General features: G+C 43.5%; 1 protein-coding gene across 3 annotated transcripts in view; it reads right to left on the minus strand.

The window, feature by feature from the left end:
* nup85 (nucleoporin 85) overlaps positions 1-20,540 on the minus strand; it is a 72,458-nt gene that overhangs the window by 30,814 nt on the left and 21,104 nt on the right. For all 3 annotated transcript variants that reach the window (XR_011883084.1, XM_072242690.1, XM_072242691.1), the window contains 8 exons: positions 18,292-18,368; positions 13,853-13,896; positions 9,459-9,528; positions 7,908-8,029; positions 4,985-5,119; positions 3,977-4,099; positions 1,060-1,191; positions 281-387 (listed from right to left, as the gene is read on the minus strand). Coding sequence is in view for 2 of the 3 variants with exons in the window: in XM_072242690.1 (XP_072098791.1) it covers positions 281-387; positions 1,060-1,191; positions 3,977-4,099; positions 4,985-5,119; positions 7,908-8,029; positions 9,459-9,528; positions 13,853-13,896; positions 18,292-18,368 (810 nt within the window). In the remaining variant the exon portion in view is untranslated. The remainder of the gene's footprint in view (positions 1-280; positions 388-1,059; positions 1,192-3,976; positions 4,100-4,984; positions 5,120-7,907; positions 8,030-9,458; positions 9,529-13,852; positions 13,897-18,291; positions 18,369-20,540) is intronic.

Raw genomic sequence — 20,540 nt, forward strand, 5'->3', positions numbered from 1 at the left:
TGGACTGCCTCCAGCATTTTGTGTGTGTGGCTTGGATTTCCAGCATCTGCAGATTTTCTCTTGTTTGTGAAGCTCATGGTGTGAGCCCTCTGTTGCTGCTTCCTCTACAAGGTAGGTCTGAGCTCCATGTGTACACCTAGTCACTGGTTGTTCGTCTGACATTACAGATAGAAATGGAAACAATTTGTTGGGAGAAAATCAAAATAACTCCCCCGTATTTTTGCAAACAAAATAACACAAGCAGATTAACTTGGCAACATTTTGTACATTGGATCCTCACCAGCAGTCCTTCAACACCTGGTGTATGTTGAACTCAAACGCCGCCAACAGGATGAGGTCAAGAGAATCAGGTCGGCTCTCATAAGGAAAGAAATGATCCAGGCAAACCTGCATGTCAGCGGAAAGAACCACCAGTCATGGAATTTATAACAAAGAAACCTTCCCATGACAATAATCATTACGCCCCTTCCCTTAAACCACATGGTGCCGAATTCCTCAAAATTCACTGCCTTGTTTACTTGTAATACGACACTTCCACTCCCACACAGTCCTTCCAGAAACAATACACAGCATACTTTCTATGTTTCATTCATTTCGGAACTAGAATATCTCCCCAGCCCTCACTACCTTTAAAACCAATCACTCTATTCCATCATCACACTATCTATCTTTATACTTCTCTGCACAGCGAGTGTGCAGTCTTTAGGACACAGCATTTATAATTTAAGTGGGACCAAAAGAACAATTCAGGGAACTATATATAAAGGCTTGTTCAGCAAGTTCAACATTACCAGGATCTTGGCAAAAAAATGCAAAACAAAACCTTCATCTTCCAGAGTGAAATGGTGCCTCAACACGACAACTATATGGATGAACCTAACTTCACACATCCTCTATTTAACTGGCGATACAATGAATATTTAAATTTAACATTGCATGTAACCTGCTCATTGCAGGTCAAATAAACAGCTGGGTGCTTATTTGGCTAACTGCTCTATCATCTGATATTACCATGTTCCACAAAACCCTCCCAAGACAGGTACAAGTAAGACTTCTTACCTCAGCGTATTGATAAAGTTCTGTGGGTTTTATGGATGGGTGAGAGTACAGCAGCCTGCTAACCAGGAAATGATACCAGGTGGATAAGAGGTCCTTCTTTTCAAGCAAGGCATCCTCATTTCCTGCTAGAATCTATGGTGGAAATGGAGAGAATCAACTAGTTAGGCAAGCTTAGCCAGGGAAAGGATCAGAGTGAGATGGTCGACCTTTATTCCACTGACCACCACCAGCTTCAAAGCATAACTGTAATAACAGTGAATGAAACCACAATGTCCGTTTCCAAAATCCCTTCCCATTCAGGACAGCTCAAGGCTCAAATCCAGTTTCTATTCCACTGTTATACAACTATTGAATGGTTCCCTAGTACGATCAGATGGACTCTTGACCTCACAATCTACCTTGTTATGAACTTGCACCTTATTGTTTAACTGCACTGCAGGTCTCTGCAGTTGTTACACTTTATTCTGCTTTCTGTTATTGATTTACCTTATTCCACCTCACTGCACTGTATAATCATTTGATCTGTATGAACAGGTTGCAAGAAAGGTTTTACACTGCATCTCATTCCAATAATTTAAAATAATATCTGGCTGCTAGACATTAATATTTAGTGACAGTAACCAAACAACATAGAACAGTTCAGCACAATCATGTCCTTCAGCCACAATGTTGTTCTGACCCTTTAACCTACTTAAAGATCAATCAAACCCTCTCTCCCCCCTCCCACATAGCCCTCCATTGTTCTTTCATCCATGTGTCTGAGTCTCTTAAACATCCATAAAGTATCTGGCCTCACCACTCCTCCTGCCAGTGTCCCATGTGCCTACCAGTCTCTGTCCCCTCACCACTCCTCCTGCCAGTGTCCCATGTGCCTACCAGTCTCTGTCCCCTCACCACTCCTCCTGCCAGTGTCCCATGTGCCTACCAGTCTCTGTCCCCTCACCACTCCTCCTGCCAGTGTCCCATGTGCCTACCAGTCTCTGTCCCCTCACCACTCCTCCTGCCAGTGTCCCATGTGCCTACTAGTCTCTGTCCCCTCACCACTCCTCCTGCCAGTGTCCCATGTGCCTACCAGTCTCTGTCCCCTCACCACTCCTCCTGCCAGTGTCCCATGTGCCTACTAGTCTCTGTCCCCTCACCACTCCTCCTGCCAGTGTCCCATGTACCTACCAGTCTGTCCCCTCACCACTTCTCCTGCCAGTGTCCCATGTGCCTACCAGTCTCTGTCCCCTCACCACTCCTCCTGCCAGTGTCCCATATGCCTACTAGTCTCTGTCCCCTCACCACTCCTCCTGCCAGCAGATCCAATGCAGCTACCACTCTCTATGTAATAAACCTAATTCCCCAATACTTCCCTCCAAACATCTTAAAAGTTATTCACCCTCATACTAGCCTTTCCACTCTGGGAAAATATCTCTGGCTGTCCATTCTGTCTATGCCTCTTATCTTGTATATGTCTATCAAGTCATCTCTCACCCTCCTTTGCTTCAAAGAGAAAAGCCCAAGCTCACTCAGTCCTCATTGAGGGATCAGAAGTGGACAGAGTGAGCAATTTCTAGTTCCTAGGTGTCAATATCTCTGAGGACCTAACCTATCAACATATTGATTCAGCTCTCAAGAAGGCAAGACAGAGGCTGTATTTCATTAGCAGTTTGAGGAGATTTGGTTTGTCACCTAAAACACACAAGTACTTCTACAAATGTACTGTGGAGAGCACTCTGACAGGCTGCATCACTGTCTGGTATTGGGGGGGGGGGTTACTGCACAGAATCGAAGTAAGCTGCAAAAAGTTGTAAAATTAGTCAGCTCCATCATGGGTAGCAATCTCCGCTGTATCCAAAACATCTTCAAGGAGCGGTGTCTCAGAAAAGCTGCATCCATCATTAAGGCCCCCCCACCACCCAGGTCACGCCTTGTTCTCACTGCTACCATCAGGTAGGACGTACAGAAGCCTGAAGGCACACATTCAGCGATTCAGGAACAGCTTCTTCCCCTCTGCTATCTGATTTCTAAATGTACATTAAACCCCTGAGCACTACCTCACCACTATTTTTATATATATATATATATATATATATATATATATATATATATATATATACACACACACACACATACTGACTGTAATTCAGTCTTTTTCCTACATTTATCATGCACTGTACTGCCGCCACAAAACCAACAAAATTCACAACATACGCCGGTGATATTAAACCAGATTCTGATTCTTCATAATACATGCTCCCGAATCCAGGCATCATCCCGGTAATTCACCCTCTCAAAACTTCCACAATCTTCCTATAATGAGGTGATCAGAACTGAACACAATACTCTAGCTGAAGTGTGTCTGAAGTCAAAGTGTCGCCCAGCCAGTTTTACAGAGCTGCAACACAGACTGTCAATTCAACATCTGACCACGGTGATCATGAATGGAATATCAGAGCTGTAAAGATTTAAAGAGAATGAATACCAACGAACTACAGATGCTGAAAACTCTCAAGTCAAGCAGCATTTGGACAGAGCAACAGAGTCAAAGACCCTTTGTAGAAATAAAAGAGAAATAACCAATCCCAGCAAATAATTAACCAAGATGCTCTAAATAGCCTACACACCCAGGGAGAAAAGTGGGTGGTGGGGGAGGTGGAGAAATATTGCAAACCTGGAAGCCTTCAGCAAGAAACCAAACCAGAGGGAAGAGGATACAGATGTGTTTGTGACAAATGCAAGGATGCAGCAAGTGAAGGATTTAGCAAGCTGGCAGTTGATATGTGAAGTGACAGTACTACTGGATAGAACGGCCTTAACCTGTGACCAACACATCCTTGTTCTTCATTCTGTCAGTAATGCAGGAAGAAGTGATTTTTGTTTAGCTTGCTAATACTGCTGTTGACAGTGCATTTCATCAGGACACCTTCTTTACCTGGCAGATCAGCAGTAGATCATTATTGGATGCAAAGGTTCCCTCTCTCAGGCATCGCTGGCAATCCTCCTGCCAATGACGCCACTTCAGCTCGAACTCCGTTAGGGTCTGATTGCTGCTGGACTAAAGTGGGCAAGAAAGCAGAGTCAAGAAAGCACAAGAGTAGTTCAATGAGCTTATCAACATTTCCACAGAACTAATACAGTAAAACTGATGTTACCTTTAAACATTTTAAATGGCAGTATACAACATTTTTGAATATTCACAATGGGCTTAAGTAAAAAAGTGAAGTCATCAGACTGAGCAAAGTCAATGCAGAACTAAATCGTAACACATCTGAGGATCCAAGATCACTCCCCCCTCAACAATGCAGGATAGCAGTTAGGGTGTTGTACTCCGCACAAACTATCAAAGCGAGGACAGGCAAAGCTTAATGAAACCACAATGTCAATAACCAACAATCAGGTACTGTTAAATGCTGCCAGTCAGTCTTGGCTGACATGTCCACCACAGCCCTGTTGTGTTCAAAGGAAGAACAATGCAGGGACACTAGTCCAACACTGTTCTAATGAAGCTTAACACTGGAGGCACACCAGTGCTTTTTTCTCTCCACAGATGCCGTCTAACCTTCTGAGCATCTCAGATTTTCTGGCCTGGTTGGGCAGTTCAGCAGGTAATCCAGGATTAGGGAGTTACAAACACTATAGCAGGGCCCGCTCTCAATCGTTGTCCTATGTTTACATACACATATTGGGTTGACAGGACAGTAGAGGAAAAAGCTGTGACACCAACAGCTCATAGCTATCACAGAAAATAAAACCCGACAGAAGCTAGAGCTGCAAAAACATACTTTAGTGAGGAATCACCATCTTAGGAAAGAAGGAAGAATGACAAATCCATAGTCACTTGGGAAGAGATATCAAAGGATCCTTGCAAGGGATGCTTCGCAGAGGAAGCCAACATCATCACAAGGAAAAAAGGAAGAAAATAATCAACTTGAAAACCTACTGAGAAAATGGGCATTTTTCTCATTAGATCAGCCATGCATTTGTACATGGAACTGGCCGCAGGTTCGAGCAAAGCCTTTCTTGCCAGCATCTGTTGAGCCTCTCCCATTCGTCCTTGGAGCACATAGCCAGTAACCTGGGAACAAACAGAAAACATCACAAGGCAAGTCCCAAACCACTTCCCTGCTAAATTTGGCCATTCATTCCTCAAATCTGCTCTGCTGCTTAACACGATAATTGTTTATTTTATAGCTAAGCTCCGATCGAATCCCTCTCCAGATTCCCTTAAAATTCAAAACTCCATCAAGCATAATTTGAATATATTCACCTAATGAGCTGACAAAATCCCTTGGGGAGAGGATTCCAAAGATTCACAACCCTCTTGTAGAAGAAATTTCTTCCCATCTCTGTCCTCCCTTTGAGACTCTGGCCACTGAACAGAGACAGCCTGGCTATGGGAACATCTTTGCAGCCATCCAGTCAAGCCCATTGAGAATTCATTAAGTTTCAATGAATGCTTCATTTTTCTGTTGGCTGTTTAATCTCTTGTTAGAGGACATTTTCTACCCATCCCTTCCTTCCTTCTGCTCCCTCCACCCCCCCCACACCGGCTCAATCTGCTGAATCTTACAGCACTCCTTCAATCTCTGCTGTCCCACTCACATACCCGAAAAACCACTCCACATCTTCCTCACAAACCACTCAACGAGGCAACACCAACAGTCTGGGATATATTACACTTGATCCACTGACCCAGGACTTGGATACAGACTGCAAACAAGTGAGGCACCAGAACCATTCACCACTGCAGCCACTAGTCACAGCTTTCCAACCCAAGAATGATCCCAGTTGCTAAACCATGCCAGTACCTTACCTCCTACATTGTGTAGTTATTTTTCTTTAATAACCTTCTGTGCTACCTTATTGAAAGCATTTTCAAAGTCTAAGTAACCCATACCCAACAGCCACGTTACCTACCAAAATTATAACCTCAAAACATGCCAACAGATTTGGTCGTACATAACTTTCCCTTTTTAGTTCCAATATAAATTTGTCTATTTCTTTATTTGCTAAGTATCCTATTACTGCTTCCTTTGTCATAGGATTCTAAAATTTTCTGTACTACTGATCTCACATTAATTCACATTAACCCCATTTTTCCTTTTCCTTTTTTTTTTAAATAGTGGGGTCCAGATGCCACTAGGAAGTCAAATCTCAGCCCAATATACTTGTGCAGGATCAGATAGCAGGGACATTTCATTCATTATCTCTTTACAGCCATTGCTTTCTACACAGATCATTTTTTGGGGAATTTCATTTCCACTAACTTCCACATTTTCTTAAATAAATGAGAATTGAAGGCGGTGTAAAACAGGTTGGTATGCTCAAACACATTGACGTAGTTTAAAAAAAAGAGGATGTGCTAGAAGTTTAAAAAAACATTAGGATAGATAGATCCCCAGGTTACTATGGGAAGGGATGGAAGAGATTGCTGCAACATTGGTGATGATCTTTGCACCTTCACTAGCCACAGGAGTATCAGATTTGCCACGGTAGGTTCATTTAGAAAGTCAGGAGGCATGAGATGTAGGGAAACCTGGCTGCATGGACAGAATTGGCTTGCCCATACAAGGCAGAGGGTGGTAGTAGACGGAGAGTGTTCTGCCTGGAGGTCAGGGTCAGCGAACAGTGATATTTGTTCTGGAACCCTTACTTGTCCTGATTTTTATAAATGACTTGGATGAGGAAGTGGAAGGGTGGCTTGGTAAGTCTGCAGATGCACTAAAGTTGGAGAAGTTGTGGACAGGTTGGAAGGTCGTTGTAGGTTGCAATGGGACATTGACAGGATGCAGAACTGGGCTGGAAAGTGGCAGATGGATTTCAACTCAGAAAAGTGCAAAGTCATTCATTTTGGAAGATCAAATCTGAAGACAGAATACGGAGTTAATGGTAGTGTGGGGGAACACAGATCTTGGGGCATAAGTCCATAGATCCTTCAAAGTTGCCGTGCAAATTCATACGGTTGTTAAGGCATATGGTGTGTTGGCCCTCATTATAGAAGTGATTGAATTCAAGAGTTTTGAGGTAATGTTGCCACTCTATAAAATACAGGCTAGACCACACTTAGAATATTGTGATCATTTCTAATTGCCACATTATAGGAAGGATGTGGAATCTTTAGAGAGGGTGCGGAAGAGACTTACCGGGATGTACTAGAGGGCATGTTTTATGAAGAGAGGGTGAATAAACTTAAGCTTTTCTCTTTGGAGCGAAGGAAGATGAGAGGTGATTTGATAGAGGTGTACAAGATGATAAAAGGCATAGAGTAGCTGGCCAGAGACACTTTTCCCAGGGTGGAAATGGCTAGTACAGGTGGGGGGGAGACATAATTTTAAGGCAACTGGAGGAAAGTACAGGTGGTTATCAGAGGTAAGTTCTTTACACAGAGTTGTGAGTGAGTGCAACATCCCGCCAGGGGAGGTGGTAGAGGCAGATACATTAGGGACATTTAAGAGACTCCTAGAGAGGCAAGGGATTATAGAAAAATGGAGGGTAATGTAGGAGGAAAAGGTTAGATTGATCTTAGAGTAGGTTAAAAGGTCGTCAAACATAATGGACTGAAGGGCCTATACTGTATCGTACTGTAATGTTCTATGTTCTTCAGCTCCTCTTTTCTGCAAACCCGTGTCCTCTCCTACGTCAGGGGGGTTTCAGCCCCTTCCATGAAGGCAGACATGACATCTTGTTGAAGGCCCAGAAGGCTTGCTCACACTTGACCCCACTCTCCACCCTTAAAGTCACCACAAATACTTACTATCTGTACCACTGAAACCATTTTCATCATGGAAATGTAATCTTTAGAGTTGTTGGTCAATTTACTGTTGCATCCACCCAGAGCTCACGCCTGGTGAGGTATCACTTACCACATTCCAGAAGTAAAGGTGCTCTGTGGGGTTTTCAGTAGCCAGGAGCTTGTCAGCCATAGAATCCACTTGGCAGACATGCACTCTGATCCAGTCCAGAAGTAGTGTGATAAGAGTACCAGCTGAAACCAGACATTACTACCTTAGTGTTTAATAAACTACAATGTTGTAACATCTGGTTAATTCCGATCACTATCCTTTGCTAAAGGTAAAAGTTTATCTTTTGTCCTCTTCTGATGATTACTTCTGAAAACATTGCCAAGCTTTACCCCCCTGTTGGTAAACAGGTCTATCAGAGACCCCAGTAAGAGGATTTATATTTTAAAATATTTAGCCTGAAGTATCACCGTGAAGCTAAACTTGCCTGTGGACACTACCTTCACACTGCAAAGGACAAAAGGCACTTGGGTAAAGCCTGCCTCTCCGATTTAGTCTCCTTCATGTTGTCTTCACAATGCACCCATCTCTGCAATGGAGACACCAAACGACCAGCGATTGCCCTGCACAACATCTGCATTCAGTCTGCTTCCTGTTGCATTACCTCTTTAATCCTGTTCAAGTCCGCAGTCCCCTCACTACTGTAGCAATACCCAATGTAAACAATAGGAACAACTTCTTATCTTCCCTGTGGGCAATGTGCAACCACTGAATCTTCCAACTTCAGGTAAATGTCTCTCTCATCGTTTCCCATTATTATCCCCTTGCCCCTTTCTCAACCATAAAATGTCTCCCCATTGGTCAGTACTGATGTTCTTTATCCCCTGATCTGTGTAACCTACCTCCAGACAGCCTTTTCCTTATACTTCACTCCTCCCCACTGACTGATTTCTGCCTCCACAGATTCAGCTTAACTGGCCGAACTCTTCCAGCATCTTCCACTATTGTTTCTTCCCCCCACTCTCATCTGCGTCTCCCCTCAGCTAGTACAGAGGTCAGACACGGTCCCCACTGACAAAGCAGCACTCACGTTGTATTTGTTCATGTCAATTACAGCAGCTGGGTAGTTTGTAGTCTTGGACATTCTATACAATTGCCCTGGCACCAGAAAATGCCCATGAAGCTGCTCAACAGATCCACTGACACTGCAAGAGCAAAAGAGCCTGTCGTTCACCTCTTGCCTAGCTCTCCTTGAATTATAAAATGGTGGCTCAAGTCCTGGACACTTAAGCACTCCAGCGCAGTACCGAGGTCTCCCTGCTTTGAATACAAAAGATCCTAATTTTGTTTCCAAGAAGAATTGGGGAAGTTACCTTCAGTGTGCTAGTCAATACAGATCCCTCCATCAACACTGTTAGAAACAGATATAGTTATTACTACTTTGGTGACAATAACAAATACACTTCTAAGATACTCAACTAGCTATACAGCACTTTGGGAAAGAGGACAGCCACTAGATAAATGCAATACGCTTTCCCATCAAATCTGGCATACTTGCAACTTAATTCCTACAACACATGAAACTGCCATTATCGGCCATGATCCAAAGACAGGAAACATTTAAACACAAAGAAACTGAAATGAAAGGTAGCACATGAAGCTTTTCAGTCTCACCTTGAGCTGCATCGACGTACAAAATCTCACACAAGTTCCAAATCAGCTCCATTGCCGACAGAATTGAAACCTGTCATCGACAGAGCCAGCACACAGTTAGCTTCCATTAACATATTGCAATTTACTCCAAAATCAAAATTTAGTTCAAAAAGACAAGCTGATGGACACTTCGAATTAGACTCAAATCAAAGGAACACGTCATCTATATCTTCTAGCAGTAAGGGGCCTCCATGAACAGCAATGATGGAACACACAGATAGAAGATCACAGCCAGGCAGTGTGGGTGAAGTCCTAAATCCTACTCTTCTCTATTCACCAATGATGAGGACAGTGGTACATGGATAATCAGCAGCAAATTAAGGACAAGAAAATGTTGATATCATGGGGCACCTAAAGGTTGATAAATCCTCAGGGCCACAATGAGAAGCAAGGGAGCCCTGAAGACTTCTGCATCTTTACTAAATACAGATGAGGTATCAGAAGAATGGAAGATAGTTTACGTTGTTGAAGGGCAGCAGGGATAAGCCAGATAATGAAAGGCTTAGCCCCGATGGTAGGGATGGTATTGGGAGAAAATTCAAAGGGACAGGATTTGTGGACCTTTAGAAAGTCATGGGTATATCAGGGATGGTCAGGGTGACTCAACTTTGTATATATGGATTTTTGTAAGGCATTTGACAAGTTCTCCTATTAGAAGGCTGGTGGCTGGTCAAGGCTTAAGGCACATGGGATCCAGGGCAAGTTGGCTAACCAAAATTAGCTTGGTGATGGGAGAGAGAAGGTAATGATGTATGGATGTCTTTCTGATAGGAAGTCCGTGAACCACAGGGATCTGTGCTGGGACCCTTGTTAATATATTAATGGATATGAATTCAGGACACAAAGTTTGTACATTTAATAAAAGTTAGCAGTAATGAAGAAGATAGTCTAAAGTTACAGCGGGATATAGATGGAGAGAAAGTTGGTTGGAGCAGTGGCAGATGGAATTTGTTCCTGACATGAGAAGTGATTCATTTTGAGAAGTTAAGTAGGGAAAGGAAATAAAGAATAAATAGCAGGACCTCATTGTTCTCCAAAAGTGGCAACACAGGTAAGTAGTTGGTGAAAAAACCATATGGCATGCTTGCCATTTGTAGGTCAAGATTCAGAGTAGATGCAAAATTATGTTGCAGCTTCACAAAACACTAGTTAGAACGCCAGTGTACTTACTTAGGAAGGATGAGATTGTAAAGCAGAGAGTGCGCAGGAAATTCACCAGGGTGTTCCCTGGATTGGCACACTTTAGTCATGGGGAGAAATTGGATTAGTTTGACCTGTTTTCCCAGGAAACAAAGGAGGCTGTAGGATAACTTGATGGAAGTTGAAAGAGGCATCAGAAGAAGGTAGAAACTTTTCCCTTTAGTAAAACACACAATTAAGGCAAGAGTTTAAAAGGAGTTTTAGGAAGAAGCTAAGAGGGAAATTTGAGAGTTTTCTTTTAACACACAAGTAAATGATATCTGAAACTCAGTGGAATCAGATACAACCATTATGTTTAAGAGACATTTAGACAAGCACTGAAACAGAAAAGCATACAATGCAGTTATATTTGTGATTTTTCTTATGTGATGACCAACTACACTATTCCCATTCAGGTAAATGGGAATAGTGTAGATGGCCATGGTGAACTGAAAGGCCCTTTCGTATGTCTCTGTAAGACTATTACCCATGGGAAGCCTTCATCAGGCCAATCCAACAATTGCCATGGCTGTGGTTCAGACATCCCTGATTGAGTGCCCTTCTACCAAAACAACAGCATTTGGAACAACCACTTCTAAAACTCCAGTTTGATAATATTTAAACAAGTCATCACGTAAGAAAAATCACAAACATAACTGTATTGTAAAAGCTATAGGGACTGGATTCCAGGATTTGGAGCCTTTACTCAGGGAATGTCTGAGCAAAAAAAAAGTCCAGGGTTTTATTTATTTTGAGATACAGCACCTGACAAGAGGCCCTTTCAGCCCAACAAACCTGCACCACCCAATTACACCCATGTGACCCAAGGGTTCTACTAATCTACCAACCCACATGTCTTTGGAACGTGGGAAGAAACTGGAGCACCTGGAAGAAACCCATGCAGTCACAGGGAGAATGTATAAGCTCCTTACAGGGAGCAGTGGAATTAAACCTGGGTCACTGGCACTGAACAGTGTTATACCAAGCACTATGTTACTGTGCTGGCCCCATATTTGAGACCAATGTGCAGGAAGCTTTAACTGGGAAAAAATTTTTCAATTAGTTAGTACTTCTTCTATATGTGCTAAACATACATTAATACAATTTAAAGTAGTACACAGAGCTCATATATCCAAAGATAAACTAGCTCATTTTTATTCCCATATAAACCCTACTTGTGATAGATGTCACTCTGAAGTGGCTTCTTTAATTCATATGTTTTGGTCCTGTCCTCTTTTGGAAAAATATTGGAAAGACATTTTTGATATTATTTCAACAGTTCTATGTTTCGATTTAAAACCCCATCCTATTATGGCAATCTTTGGATTGCCAATGGTAGAACATAGATCTTTGTCTTCTTCAGCCTGTCGAATGATAGCATTTGTTACTCTAATGGCGAGAAGATGGAAACCAATCCTCCAACTATATTCCAATGGTTTTCTTAAACTATATTAAGTTTAAATTTAGAAAAAAATTAGAAGTGATATTTTTGACCCTTCGGTTAAATTTGAAGAAACTTGGAAATCTTTTATGCAACATTTTCATATGATGTAATCTGACCTTTCCGAATCTTTTTTCTAAACTTAAATTATATGATGAGAGGAGCAGAGTTAACGACATTACTGAACGTGTCTGATACAAGCTATTGGTCTAGCCCTGTTTTGCTTTTTTTGGGTTTTTTTTTCTCTTTTTCTTTTGGGGTTTTTTGGTTTTATATCTTTTTTTTCTTTTTTTCATGACTAATTTCATTATGAGTTTGGAAGTATTTTATATCTATGTTAATTAAAATTCATTTTATATATGCTGATTAACATTATTCCAATCTCTTTGTACCAACTTTGTTATTGAGTTTATAATTTTGAAAATTAATAAAAAGATTTAAAAAGAATAAAAAGAAAGCTTTAACTGGTATTGCACCCATCCTGCAATCCAGTTGTTTTCTCCCTCTATCCCCACTGAATTGTAAGTTTGTAGCTTCAAGTTCCACTGCAGACTCGTGTACATAAATCTAAACTGACACTCCAAGGCAGCACTATCAAACATGAGGCCTTCTTTTTCCTTACTTGGATATGAAAGATCGATGGCACTTTGATGGAGATGAAATCACGCCAGTGTCAAGGCCAGTGCTACCCCTCAAAAACCACTGAAAACATTACCTGAGTGTTGTGACAATTACTGTTTGGGGCAGCCGCCCCACGTCCTATTCACACTTAAAAATTATTTTGTGGCTAAGATACTGAAACATCAGAAAATTGTGAAAGAGACTCCATTCAAGCTTAGCTTATTAAACGGGAAAATTGCAGCGTTTCTGGTGCTTAACCCATGCTGTTATTGTGCACAGTGTTTGGGGGGAAATGTAGAGGAAGCTTTCCTTTGAGTCAATCCTGTACTCCACCAACAGTGTTTTAACTGAATAATTTTGTTATATTCCCCATAAGTTAAATATTTTAACAATTTTCTGACGGATGTAGCCATACCAGTCTAAAATCTCATCAAATTTGGTTTGAGATAAAGGTGGATTGATCCTACAACACAACTCCCTTTAACAACACAACACTCCACATGGCCTTGGTCTTTGGAAATTCAAGTGACCTTAATGATTTTGGATGAAACCACACAAAACTGTGGACTCAGCAGCTAGCCAACTCCTAACTGGAGGACTAAAACCTGGGGCACTACTGCAAGGAGTCGCCAAAAGATCAATCATGAATGAGATCTGAAGACCAAGCTTGTACAGCTTTAGTGCAATCAGCAAGCCTTTTCTCTGTCGGATATGGGTGGATAAATGATCTCCCACTAGTTCAAAAATAAGCAAATTAGCACACAAGCACAGGAATGCCAACCCCTCAAATGTTCACCTGCCTTCTTGTCCAAGCATATACCCAAATAAACACAGACAAGAGGCAGGCATGCATCCCAAGGACGTATGAATCAGGTCCTAGTGAAGTCAGCACCTTCAGAAAAAGAAGAGTCTAATGCAACCCAAATGTTCCCTTGACCCTTGAAGTATTCAAGGAGAGGCATGAGTCAACACTGATTATGTCGTTCGGAAAACTGCTCAACTGTATTTCTAATAAGAGTGGCCAGCAAAGGGTGTGTATCCCAATAATCACCTCCTGCAGACTAATCTGGACTCTCAGAATATGACTTAAAGCAAGACTTAAATGTAAACATACCTGATCCTCATACTCTGTTGACAATTTTTGATCTTCAGCGAAAACTGGGGGAAAAAAACCATAATTCTTTCAGAAATCTCTCATTAAGTCATCAGAATGGTGAGCACAGAAACTGGAAGTTGTGTAAAGTAGCAACACACATAAAAGTTGCTGGTGAACACAGCAGGCCAGGCAGCATCTCTAGGAAGAGGTGCAGTCGACCTTTCAGGCTGAGACCCTTCGTCAGGACTAACTGAAGGAAGAGTGAGTAAGGATTTTAAAGTTGGACGGGGAGGGGGAGATCCAAAATGATAGGGAGAAGACAGGAGGGGGAGGGATGGAGCCAAGAGCTGGACAGGTGATAGGCAAAAGGGATACGAGAGGATCATGGGACAGGAGGTCCGGGAAGAAAGACAGGGGCGGGGGGGGACCCAGAGGATGGGCAAGGGGTATATTCAGAGGGACAGAGGGAGAAAAAGGAGAGTGAGAGAAAGAATGTGTGTATAAAAATAAGTAACAGATGGGGTACGAGGGGGAGGTGGGGCATTAGCGAAGTTAGAGAAGTCAATGTTCATGCCATCAGGTTGGAGGGCTACCCAGACAGAATATAAGGTGTTGTTCCTCCAACCTGAGTGTGGCTTCATCTTTACAGTAGAGGAGGCCATGGATAGACATGTCAGAATGGAATGGGATGTGGAATTAAAATGTGTGGCCACTGGAGATCCTGCTTTCTCTGGCAGACAGAGCGTAGGTGTTCAGCAAAGCGGTCTCCCAGTCTGCGTCGCGTCTCGCCAATATATAAAAGGCCACATCGGGAGCACCAGACGCAGTATATCACCCCAGCCGACTCACAGGTGAAGTGTTGCCTCACCTGGAAGAACTGTTTGGGGGCCCTGAATGGTGGTAAGGGAGGAAGTGTAAGGGCATGTGTAGCACTTGTTCCGCTTACATGGATAAGTGCCAGGAGGGAGATCAGTGGGGAGGGATGGGGGGAACGAATGGACAAGGGAGTTGCGTAGGGAGCGATCCCTGCGGAATGCGGGGGGGGGGGGAGGAAAGATGTGCTTAGTGGTGGGATCCCGTTGGAGGTGGCGGAAGTTACGGAGAATAATATGTTGGACCCGGAGGCTGGTGGGGTGGTAGGTGTGTTCCAGGGGAACCCTATTCCTAGTGGGGTGGCGGGAGGATGGAATGAGAGCAGATGTACGTGAAATAGGGGAGATGCGTTTAAGAGCAGAGTTGATAGTGGAGGAAGGGAAGCCCCTTTCTTTAAAAAAGGAAGACATCTCCCTCGTCCTAGACTATAAGGTCACACCTCGCACTTCCCGTTTCTACCTCCTACCCAAGATCCACAAACCTGCCTGTCCTGGCCGACCTATTGTCTCATCTTGCTCCTGCCCCACCGAACTCATTTCTGCATACCTCGACATGGTTTTATCCCCCCTTGTTCAATCCCTTCCTACCTATGTTCGTGACACTTCTCACGCTCTTGAACTTTTCGATGATTTTAAGTTCCCTGGCCCCCACCACTTTATTTTCACCATGGATGTCCAGTCCCTATATACTTCCATCCCCCATCAGGAAGGTCTCAAAGCTCTCCGCTTCTTTTTGGATTCCAGACCTAATCAGTTCCCCTCTACCACCACTCTGCTCCGTCTAGCGGAATTAGTCCTTACTCTTAATAATTTCTCCTTTGGCTCCTCCCACTTCCTCCAAACTAAAGGTGTAGCTATGGGCACCCGTATGGGTCCTAGCTATGCCTGCCTTTTTGTTGGCTTTGTGGAACAATTTATGTTCCGTGCCTATTCTGGTATCTGTCCCCCACTTTTCCTTCGCTACATCGACGACTGCATGGGTGCTGCTTCCTGCACGCATGCAGAGCTCGTTGACTTTATTAACTTTGCCTCCAACTTTCGCCCTGCCCTCAAGTTTACCTGGTCCATTTCCCGACACCTCCCTCCCCTTTCTAGATCTTTCTGTCTGTCTATGGAGACAGCTTATCCACTGATGTCTACTATAAACCTACTGACTCTCACAGCTATCTGGACTATTCCTCTTCTCACCCTGCCTTTTGCAAAAACGCCATCACCTTCTCGGAATTCCTCCGTCTCCGCCGCATCTGCTCTCAGGATGAGGCTTTTCATTCTAGGACGAGGGAGATGTCTTCCTTTTTTAAAGAAAGGGGCTTCCCTTCCTCCACTATCAACTCTGCTCTTAAACGCATCTCCCTCATTTCACGTACATCTGCTCTCACTCCATCCTCCCCGCCACCCCCTAGGAATAGGGTTCCCCTGGTCCTCACCTACCACCCCACCAGCCTCCGGGTCCAACATATTATTCTCCGTAACTTCCGCCACCTCCAATGAGATCCCACCACTAAGCACATCTTTCCCTCCCCCCCCCCCGCATTCCGCAGGGATCGCTCCCTACGCAACTCCCTTGTCCATTCATTCCCCCCATCCCTCCCCGCTGATCTCCCTCCTGGCACTTATCCGTGTAAGCGGAACAAGTGCTACACATGCCCTTACACTTCCTCCCTCACCACCATTCAGGGCCCCAAACAGTCCTTCCAGGTGAGGCAACACTTCACCTGTGAGTCGGCTGGGGTGATATACTGCGTCCTGTGCTCCCGATGTGGCCTTTTATATATTGGCGAGACGCGACGCAGACTGGGAGACCGCTTTGCTGAACACCTACGCTCTGTCCGCCAGAGAAAGCAGGATCTCCCAGTGGTCACACATTTTAATTCCACATCCCATTCCCATTCTGACATGTCTATCCACGGCCCTCCTCTACTGTAAAGATGAAGCCACACTCAGGTTGGAGGAACAACACTTTATATTCCGTCTGGGTAGCCTCCAACCTGATGGCATGAACATCGACTTCTCTAACTTCGCTAATGCCCCACCTCCCCCTTGTACCCCATCTGTTACTTATTTTTATACACACATTCTTTCTCTCACTCTCCTTTTTCTCCCTCTGTCCCTCTGAATATACCTCTTGCCCATCCTCTGGGTCCCCCCCCCTTGTCTTTCTTCCGGACCTCCGGTCCCATGATGCTCTCGTATCCCTTTTGCCAATCACCTGTCCAGCTCTTGGCTCCATCCCTCCCCCTCCTGTCTTCTCCTATCATTTTGGATCTCCCCCTCCCCCTCCAACTTTCAAATCCCTTACTCACTCTTCCTTCAGTTAGTCCTGACGAAGGGTCTCGGCCTGAAACATCGACTGCACCTCTTCCTAGAGATGCTGCCTGGCCTGCTGCGTTCGCCAGCAACTTCTATGTGTGTTGCTTGAATTTCCAGCACCTGCAGAATTCCTGTTGGTTGTGTAAAGTAGAGCAGTGGGAGTGAAGTATAGTGGAAGTTTATGATTGGATAAAGGATTTTAATGTGTATCCATTTTAAAAGCTGAGAGGTAAGACATCTAAAAAACACAATGTAACAGTTTTATTTGTAAGAGGATCAGTATCAGTAGATGTTTAAGGTAAGAAGCCAAAAAAAAATCAAGGATTAGAATTAAGGATAGGGAAGTTTTGATTCAAATTATGATGCATAACCGATAAAAAAAGTGAAAGAAGATTCAATGCAATCTAAGGAGTGGAACAAAATAGATTGCTGCTTGAATGGTGGAGCAGGCCAGCTTTGCAAAATTGTAAGATTAAAGAGGAAATGTATGGATAGGAAGTTTATGACTAAGCAACAAATATTGGGAAATACATGCTGCCCAGGTTGGGTCAAAGAGCGGATGACAGAAGTGCTGGTACCCCTTTTATTTCCCTCCGTCCACAGAAGCAATGAGCTAGTGCACACGGAGCACCACCCTCAAATTTACAAATAATATAAATGTCTGAAGTTTATCAAGCATTATGGGGAACAGTTATCATTCAGTAAGACCGGAGTCAACCGACATCCTACCAAGTCTCACCTGCACTTAGACAAGCCAAGCAGAACGAGCAAACTACAGAATTCAAATACTATTAAAAGAGTACAGTCGACATTTCGGGCCAAACCCCTTCAGATGGACTGGATTTCAGACCAAAACCTCGACTGTTCGCACTCTTCCACAGATGCTGCCTGGCCTGCTGAGTTCCTCCAGCATTTTGTGTGCCTTGCTCAGGTTTTCAGCATCTGCAGATTTTCTCAAATACTGATTGGATAGGTTTGTTCACATCCCATTACAATACATCTCTTTAATACCTCACAGGATGCAAAGCCCCACCTGAAAATACTTTGATCTATCAGCCATTCAAACATATAAATCCATTGTGGAAGCAGAGAGAGAGACTTTCTACAAAGTGAAAACAGCACAAGCTTTGAAGAAAAAAAGAGAATAAGCACATACATTGTGAAAGCACAAGAGAAAAGGATACTGCTCTCTGAAATCGCCAACATTTTGGAAGACCAGCCTATAATTAATTTCTCCGCAATAAATTGTTCATCACATTGTGACATACAGCTTACCAGTTACTGCAACCTTGTGTAGTTCCTCCAGATAAGCTCTCATCACTGAGCGGTAGTTTCTGCTAATATGGACTAATCTGTAACAACAACCACCATGTGTTACATCATGGAAATAGTGCTTTCCTATTTATCCACTAACCCACCTCGCAGGAAATGAATCCTTGAGTTCTGGTTACAGTTTTGCACAAATGAAGCACAACATATCCCAGCCCAGAGGAACAACAACCAACGTTCCACTTGCCATTCATCATTGTGCACAAGATTTTAATTACTTCAGTACATGGGCTCCAGATCTCTCTGATTAACCATGTCTTTTAGTTCTTGTAATATTGTCATATCTTTCCTGAATCCAAAGTGGAGACCTTTGCTTTTCCAGGTCAAACTCCAGCTGCTCTGTCCTTTTGTACACTACTGCACCACCTGAACCACACAACCCAGCATGACCTGCAAGTATTGCCACTTCCATTCCTTTTGTAGGTACTGCATCATGCCGAGCTAGGGCACAGTCGATTCCCAGTAAATATCCTGTTATCAGATGGTCCACCATTCATCTGTTACAAATTAATTTATAATTCATGTCACAAAGGAGGGAGCAGAAGATGGCGGCGCCACGCAGCGCGCGCAGCCATTCCGAGTGATTATCGATATGTGTAACTAGGGGGCTGTGCACAATCCAGATTTGATGGGGACAGCCGTGCAGCGCAGAGGAACATCTGGAGAAACTTCTGAAATGCCCGCTTCGCTGCCGCTGCTACTGTGCAATCGAGAATCTCCGGAGACGAAGGCCCCAAATCCTCGGCTTTGCGTATCGCCTGTTGCCAGGGCCGGGGTCGAAACGCTCGGCAGAGATGGTGCTCGATGTCAAACAGGTGGTCGGAGGCTCGGAGTTTTTCAGTCGGACTGTGGTCGGATGCTTCCGGGATGCTGCATCAGCAAGTTGGCGGCGCTGGAGGTTTACCGTCTGCGTGAGATGATGGGACTTTCGAGAGACTCTGAGACTTTTACTGTGCCATGGTCTGTTCTTATCAAATTACGGTATTGCTTTGTACTGTTGTAACTATATGTTATAATTATGTGGTTTTTGTTAGTTTTTAAGTTGGTTTGTCATGTGTTTTCATGATATCATTCTGGAAAAACATTTTTATCATTTCTTAATGCATGCATTACTAAATGACAATAAAAGGGGACTGCGTGTCATAATCATAAAGCGAACATGACCAAAACTGCAGACAGAATAACAACAATGTACAGTATAACACAGCACAGAAACAAGCCCCTCAGACCACTACATTGAGTCAAACTAATGAAAGTAGTAATTGAATTCCTAACTAAACTAAATCCTACTATTTCCACAATGTCCACACGTTCTATTCCCTACACAACCATGTGCCCACCTAAGAGCCTCTCAAACACCTCTAGCACATCTAGTTCCACTACAGCCGTCAGTGCACTCCAGGTTTGCACCACTCTTATGCATGCCGTACACCCTCTTTACTACCTCATCAACCGCTACAGGCAGTTCTTGGACCCCAAAATCCTTCTGTACATGCCACTAATGACTCTTTACATTTGACCTCCCAAAGTAACTCACATTTGGTCAGATTGAACTCCATCTGTCATTACTCTGCTCTTACAGAAACAGATGATAAAGTAGGTCAAAGTCAGCATGGTTTCCTGGAGTAGGACCAATCAGGAGCAAAAGTGGAAACCTGCATGCAGTCGGAGAAGGTAGCAGAGGTGCTTAATAAATACTTTGTTTCAGTATTCATTTCAGCAGTGAAAAGGATCTTGGCAATTGTGGGTATGAGTGACAGTGGACTGAAATGCTTGAACGTATAGACATTAAACGGATGTGCTAGAGCTTTTGAAGCTGTTTAGATAAATCGCCGGGACCAGACGAGATATACCCCACGCTACTGTGGGAAGTGAGGGAGGAGATTGCTAAGCCTCTGGCAATGATCTTTGCATCATCAATAGGGACAGGAGAAGTACTAGAGGAATGGAAATGTTGCAAATGTTGTTCCTTTGTTCAAGAAAGGGAGTAGAGATAACCTAGGAAATTATAGACCAGTGAGTCTTACTTCTGTGCTGGGTGTTGGAGAAGATCCTGAGAGGCAGCATTTATGAGTATTTGGAGAGACATAATATGATTAGGGATAGTCAGAATGGCTTTGTCAAAGTGCCTTACGAGCCTGATTGAATTCTTTGAGGATGTAACAAAACACATTAATGAAGCTAGAGCAGTGGAT

Source organism: Mobula birostris, chromosome 24 (assembly GCF_030028105.1).
Source record: "Mobula birostris isolate sMobBir1 chromosome 24, sMobBir1.hap1, whole genome shotgun sequence".
Classification (NCBI taxonomy): domain Eukaryota; kingdom Metazoa; phylum Chordata; class Chondrichthyes; order Myliobatiformes; family Myliobatidae; genus Mobula; species Mobula birostris.